We start from the raw sequence: 7,260 nt of genomic DNA on the forward strand, positions 1-7,260 counted from the left end.
GCTGGCTTTCTGGAGACCTGGATTGCTTTTGGGTTGAGGCAGATATTTTTGTAACAGCAGCATCTAAAGCAGAGAGGAGGGCGATCAGGTCTCATGCGCTGAGACATCAGCTGATTGCTGTTGGGATCTGCAAAGGCATCCAGTCCTGCTCTCCTCCTGTTCTGCTCTGTGTGCCAACGTAAATCGCAGCCCCACAAGACTGGGGACACCTATCCTTTCTAAATGAAGCCTCGACGTTCCTGGGATTCACGTGATGTGTGGCCTGACACGACCCTCTTGCTTTCTCTCGGGCAGATATTTCTGTGGGATCCAGCCACCGGCAATCAGATCGGCCGGGTTCTCGCCGGCCACTCCAAATGGATCACGTGCCTGTGCTGGGAGCCACTCCACATGTAAGTGAGGGGCCAGCCCAGCCCTTCTGCCCCGTTACTTTTAAGGAAAAGACCGGCTTGACCTGAAGGGCATTCCTCCCGTTTGCCTTTCTCCTGTTATGGTGCACAGAGGGAGCGTGTGCAGCAGAACGTCCTGTGAGGTGGGGCAGGAAAAAGGCATCCAGCTCAGGAGTCACAGCCGCTGCTCGCAGTCCCTGTGAGGGTGCTGGGGAAGCTGCTGCTGGGCTGTGCCTCTGCTCCCCTCACCCTGTATAAACGAGGTACCTGCCAATGGAAAGGGCTTGATGTTTTCAGTGCTGGACAAGCTGCTCAGCGTGCTGAGATGGGAGCAGGAAAGCCTGCGAGTGTGGAGTCTGAGCTCAGCCTGTGCAGAGCACTCCTGTTCTGCCCTCCTGCATCCTGATTGCCTCTGTTTGTTTATCTTGAGGGCTGATTAACTCTGCAATCTCCTTATCCCTTGGATCGGCTAAAGCTCTGTCTGGGAGAGGTGGGTGAGGGGGGACAGTTATAGCCAATAATCCAAGCCATTATAGAAATAAAGAAGGAAAAAAAGGGTCCCTTCGGAGCAGAGCCCTGCAAATTGAATTTGCTGGTAGGAAACTCCAGCAAACAATTAATTGGATTTGCAAAAACTGATTATAAAGGAGGATCAGGAAATGGAGAGCTGGGAGACAACCCTGCCAGAGCTCGACTTCCCTGTCTCCAGCCAGCTGCACAAGAGGAAGGGCTGTGTTCTTCCTCACCCCAGCACTGCCCTCATGCCGTTGATGTGGCCAGTGGTGCTGTCAGTTGTTAGTAAATCTCCTGACTGCTTGGCTTAGCGTTGTGCTGCTCGGTTTTCCTTTTTCTTTGAGGATGGTTTGCTGTCAACAGACAGCTAAAGGGAGACAAAAGGAAAACTCCTGAGAGCAGCGATGCAGCAGGAGGCAGCGAGTGTCATTTTCAGCCCAAGAATTGGTTTGGAGGGATGCATCTGTCTGCTGGTCCCCTGCCTGTGGGATCTGGTTCTCTGTAGTTGCCTCTGCCTGGCCTCTCTCTGTTGTTAAGCCAAAAGAGAACGTTGTATTTTAGAAACTTCTGAGCTCTTAAATCCTCTGAGGCTGACGGAGTAAGATCTTAGCTGTGCCTGCAGTGCATGTGGATTTGACGGTCTTCTTTCCCAGAAACCCGGAGTGCCGCTACCTGGCAAGTGCCTCCAAGGATGGCAGCGTCCGCATCTGGGACACGTTGATGGGCAGGTGTGACAAAATCCTGACGGGCCACACGCAGTCAGTGACGTGCGTGAAGTGGGGTGGCGATGGCTTGCTCTACTCCTCCTCCCAGGACAGAACCATCAAAGTCTGGAGGAGCCAGGATGTAAGTGGGGCAGGCGGCCCTGTGGCCTGCTGACCAAGGGGGCTGCACGTGGCATTGGAGCTTTGTCCGCTCTTCCTGGCATGGGTTGAACCTGGTCTGGTTCTGTGCTGCCCATCCCTCTCTTAAGCGTGTGGTTTTGTTTCCAGGGCGTCCTCTGCCGCACCTTGCAGGGCCACGCTCACTGGGTGAACACCATGGCCCTTAGCACCGACTACGTTCTCCGCACTGGCGCCTTCGAACCTGCTGAAGCCACCATCAACCCGCAGGATGTGAGCGGCTCCTGTAAGTACAGCGCTGCGTTGTAGGGTGGAGGAGGCAGCAAGACCTCTTAATGCTGCCAGGAGCTGAAGCAGTCTTCAGAGCTGGGAGCAGACTCTGTGCCGGTGTCGGTCATGCTGACAGCTGTGATACTTCTTGTCTGGGGCATGAGACTACCTTGAGTTCAGAGGCTTCAGCTCCCAGTGTGGTTCCTGGCAAAGAGGAAGAGGCCAAACAGTCACAAATGTGTTTGCTTGGCCCACAAGAGTCAGGACTGGAATTGGCATCATAGGATTATGATGTTGCTTTTCTCCCCACAGTTGCAAGTCTTTCTTCTTAGCCCTCTCCCTTTCTCTTCTAGTGGCAGAACTGAAGGAAAAGGCACGGCAGAGGTATGAAAAAGTCAGGGTAAGTCCCATTGCAAAGTTTGCCCTTGCCATGGTTTGTAACACTAGTACTGGTGGAAGCAGTAAACGCACACAGTTGGCTGTTGGGTGTGTTTCCAGGCTGTTCACACCTAGCTCTGACGAGAATTGGGTTCTGTCATCCCTTTCTCAGGGCTCAGGACCAGAAAGGCTCGTCTCGGGGTCAGATGATTTCACGCTGTTTCTTTGGAAGCCAGCTGAAGACAAGAAGCCACTGGAGAGAATGACAGGCCACCAGGCACTGATTAACCAAGTCCTGTTCTCGCCAGACACACGGATAATAGCTAGTGCTTCCTTTGACAAGTCGATAAAGCTCTGGGATGGCAGGACAGGAAAGTGAGTTTTTTCTGTCCTCTCGTGGAGGTGGTGTTTGTGTTGGGTCTGCGTGTGATGTGCAGGTTACGCAGAGATGGGCAGTGCCCCAGTACCACCGTCAGCAGCTCCGTGCTGTGTTCAGCATCTCTGTAGCCTTAACTCACTCAAAGAAATTCTGCTCCTGTTTCTTTGCCCTTGGGAAGTCCCTTGTTGGGCTCCTCACGTGTTGTAAGGTCTGTGCTTAGTCGAGTGCGTGGGATTCTGCTGTTACCCAGCCACAGTGCTGCCTGGCACCTGTGTGGCACACGCTGTCTGCTGCAGGGCTGTTTCTCTGGGGCAGGCACGGCTGCGGTGGGGTGGGATGTTCCACTCGGCTGCTCTCCTGAAGATGTGTGCATTGCACGCTGCAGACTGACCCAGTTTAAACAGTGCCCATGCCAGGGAACAGCTTGTTCTGGATGATGCAAATTCTTGTAGTTACAAGTGGTGCTGTTGGTGTTTGGATGTCCCCGTAATCTAGCTTTTAACCTTCTAGAGTGTTGGTGAGCTCTGTGGGGCAGCAGTCCTTCCCTTGTTCTCCTTCGTACTGATGAGCTCTGACTTCATGTCAGTAGTTTTTATGGTCTTTCTACATCCAGGCATGTTTCTGCTCAGCTAGAGAGGAAGGAGTTACCTTTACAGTGATGCTGCAGAGTTGCCTGCTGGGTAAGGGTTTCTTGGAGGAGTTGAGATGAAGGGCCTGTCCTCAAGAAGGCTCTGAGCCTGTCTGGGAGGAGTTCTAGACAGACTGAATTGACTTTATACAATTGACTGCCCTACATGTGCCGAGTGTGAGATGGATTGAGTGTTCTGGGCTCCAAAGCACTTGCTTGCAACCAGCGTAGAAGCATGAAGACAAGGCAAGGGCAGGTTTGAAACAAATCGCTTTCAATTTTTGGTCATGTCTCCTCTGCCCCAGGTACCTGACAGCACTGAGGGGACACGTCGCGGCCGTGTATCAGATCGCCTGGTCAGCCGACAGCCGCTTGCTGGTGAGTGGGAGCAGTGACAGCACGCTGAAGGTTTGGGATGCTGAGTCAAAGAAACTGGCCATTGATCTTCCCGGCCATGCAGACGAGGTGAGTGGTCAAGCCGAGGTGCTTGAGAGGGGTAGGAATGCTGACTCCGCCAGGGACAGCAGAATTAACTGGGACTTTCCTTGTGCTAGGTGTTTGCAACAGACTGGAGCCCAGATGGACAAAGGGTAGCGAGCGGAGGGAAGGATAAGTGTCTGCGGATGTAAGTAACCTGTGGTCCGTCCGTTGAGGAAGTCACAGCCACTCCACATCTGCAGTTCCGTTGCAGAGACCTGCACGGTTAGGGCGTGCTCTCTCCTTGCTGAGAGTACAGCACAGGCCATGTCCCAGCTCAGACCTGACCTGCCTCAGTGCAGGGACTGCTGCTGTCCCCTGGGAGATGACTAGAAAGCAGAGTCCCTCCAACTGAGCCGTCAGTGGTGAAACTTGACTCAGATGTTTTGGCTCCCGCAGGGGGCTGGAGGGGGGGGAAAGGAGCAGTTGTACCAATCGGTCAGAGCCTTCCTTTCTCACCTTGCTCTGTCTCCCAATTATGCAGACAGACAAATTCCTGTGAGCCGATTGCCATTTGAGCACAGCTGACGAATGAACCAGGTCTCAAGGTCCTTGCAGTGCCGCTCTCGCACTAGGCCATGCAGCAGCACTGGTGCCAAGCCTCAGAGACTCAGCAGCTCTTTCTGTCCACAGATGGCGTAGATAGGAGCAGCGACATGAAGCCACCAGTCCTGTCCTAAGCTGCCCTGCCCGTTGGCTCAATCCGCCTGGGAGATCGGCAAGGTGATGGACAGCAGGGGCTGACCTGAGCACGTCTCCTTGTTCCTGTTACCTGCTCTCTCTCATGGACTCTTTCCTTATATTTATTTAAGGAAATTTTAATTCCGGTTCTTTTTAAGAGCTGTGCTTTGCGGGATGATTTCCTCTGAACATTACAGGAGGGATATCTCATCTGTCTCCATCTCAGCCTGCTTTTTATTGAAATTTCAGCCTTACAGTGTTCTGCCCCTTTGGAAGGTAAAAGCAAAGAGGGAGAGGAAGGGGAAAATACAGCACATCATTACATTGCAGAATTGTGCTCGGCTGCATGCCTGGGACAAAGATCTGCTGAGAATAAAGTCTTGGGGGTTCCTCGTTATTCCAGTAAGGTTTTGGCTTTCCACTCAGCCTACATGCCCATGAGCTGTGCCAGCCATTAGCTGTCAGTGATCCTCCTCGTCGACAACAGCGAACTATTTGCTCATCCATTTAGGCCTGGGTGCAACAGGCATGGACTGCAAACTACTGCTAGAGCTGTGCTGAGTTTTCAGGTCTCAGTGTCTCTTTGAAATGAGAAAATGAGGCATCTGTGCCTCTGAACAAGGTGCTCGTTTCCCATCCACTTCTAGGGAGGAAATAAGGAAGGGATGGAGAGGGGGAAGGATGGAGCCAGAGGCATTCTGGTTGTTGAATGGCCCTTGCCCTGGATACGTGCTGACAGCAGGGCTGGGGCTGTCACAGTAAATGGCAAAACTTCTATTGCACAGAGTTGGCTCCTTCTGGAATTTCTCAAGTGGGTTTATGTGCCCAGTGGGTGAGAGGGATTCACTGTCAGTTTTATGTATTTGTAAGCTTGCTTACAAGCCTTTTTATAAGTCACTTTGGGCTTCCAGCAATCGTGAGGCAAATAGATCTGGATTTAAGTTTTTATTTCCACGATGGTTATAAAACAGTGAAAATCAGGGGGTGATTAATAAGGAGTAGAGAATATATTGTCAGATTTTAATTGCAGCAAATTAGCTGCAATTTCAAAATGAAGACCAAGACATTCTGCATAGCCCTCATACTGTGGTTGTTCCTCAGTGATTACTGCCACTCAGAACAGAGTTCCCAGCTGCAGAAGATGCATTTTAGGCTTTTATTCCTGCTGGCAGGATTGCTTTGGAGAATTAAGAGGGGATGGTGCAGTCATGACTGTTTGCTTGTCTGCAAGTGTTCGGATGAGCAAAGCACTGGAACAAAGTGTTACATCTGTAGTACAACTGAGAACACAAACTGGTTCCTTTTGTTGTTAGTGTCTTTCTCAGCCAGGCAAATCAGCGGGCTCTATCTTCATGGGATCTTTTGAGAAGGACTCAATATCCTGTACCTGCTTTCTCATTCATATGCTTCCTCTAGCTGGTTCTTGCTGGCACTGAAGGCCATGTTGCATCCATCTGCATAAACAAAGCCTTTCGTAATTTGCTAAGGTAAACGTTAGGGCAGAGGATGATTTAAAACTGTAGCTGATAATTCTGTCCTCTCCAGACTGCCATGCCCTTGGGAAGGAGAGGAGAGTGCATGCAGCTGGCAGAGCTCCGGTCACAGCTGAAAAATCTTTGTTGTGCAGTTTTTTAGGGGAAACAACCTATCTTCTGGAGTTCAGCTCTGTCTTTGTCCTGTGGTTTGACTTGCTGCAGCTCCTGGCAGCGTGTGACTCTTTCTGTGGGCTGCACAGGGTCGCTGTGCCCCACTGATCTGCGACGCATTTTGTGTTGGAAGTGGTGATTTTTCCAAAATGGGAGAAGTGATCCTGCAGGTACTGGCTTGGCTGTGTTTGTGTACCTAAATACCAATTCTTTGTCCACTGATTTCCAACGCAAAGCCACTGCTGTGCCTTCTGGCCATGCTCCTGACCTAGGTTAGCTCCTGCCATACCTTCAGACTCTACTTCTGTAATATTAGGCGCAGAGCAGAGCCTGATTAAAACCCACTTTGTGCTGGGGCACAAACCTTTCCCAAAGCAAAATGAGAGCTCTTGAAGAAAGGGAGGGCCTATAAGTTCATGCCAAAGAAAAAAACAGAAACCACCACCTACCTTAATTGTTCTTTGACCTGCTTGTGAGTCGATTTTGAACCATGCCATGTGATGAGTTCTCACAGAGACCAAATCGTATTTTCCTATCCTAAGCAGCTGCTCCCATTTCTATCATTCATACAGGACCAGCCTTCATGCATACTAAGTGCTGGCCCCTTTCCAGCTGTATTCCCAAGCAATCCCATAACACTCCTCCCCATTTTATTTGAAAGTGGCATTTCTCGGGCCACGCTCTACAGTTTACTGACTTGTGTGCTGGGAAACAGCTGCTGCCCTTTGCTTCGGGGGTGGCTCTTTTCTGGCAGGAGACAAAGTAGCACTTGATCACCCTCTCTCTCCTGGCAATGGGAGCTTTAATTAGCTAATTTTTAGAGTTGCGGTTGCAGATCTGGCTTGATGGTGTTATTAGTGGATACAATGTAACTTTTTGTCAAAGGCCAAGCACGAGCTTTGATTGCTTTGTACCTACTCAAGGATCTACCTAGCTACACTTAGCAAAAAGCGTGCTTTAACAACTGAAGTTTTTAAACCCAGTGCGATAGGAAACTCAGGATGTACGGCTGCATTTCAATCCAGTTTCACCCAGGTTACTTATTAAGCATACCACA

The 7,260-nt window shown here is 50.7% G+C and overlaps 1 protein-coding gene across 1 annotated transcript; it reads left to right on the plus strand.

Moving 5' to 3' along the window:
* Nucleotides 1-1,498: 1,498 nt before the first annotated feature.
* NLE1 (notchless homolog 1) lies at nucleotides 1,499-5,398 on the plus strand. The gene is made up of 7 exons (XM_032200875.1): nucleotides 1,499-1,748; nucleotides 1,895-2,030; nucleotides 2,368-2,414; nucleotides 2,565-2,767; nucleotides 3,705-3,864; nucleotides 3,954-4,024; nucleotides 4,510-5,398. Exons 1-7 carry the CDS (start codon nucleotides 1,623-1,625, stop codon nucleotides 4,520-4,522), a joined length of 756 nt encoding a protein of 251 aa, XP_032056766.1. The 5' UTR covers nucleotides 1,499-1,622; the 3' UTR covers nucleotides 4,523-5,398.
* Nucleotides 5,399-7,260: the final 1,862 nt, after the last annotated feature.

The sequence above is a fragment of the Aythya fuligula genome, chromosome 20 (genome assembly GCF_009819795.1).
Source record: "Aythya fuligula isolate bAytFul2 chromosome 20, bAytFul2.pri, whole genome shotgun sequence".
Lineage (NCBI taxonomy): Eukaryota > Metazoa > Chordata > Aves > Anseriformes > Anatidae > Aythya > Aythya fuligula.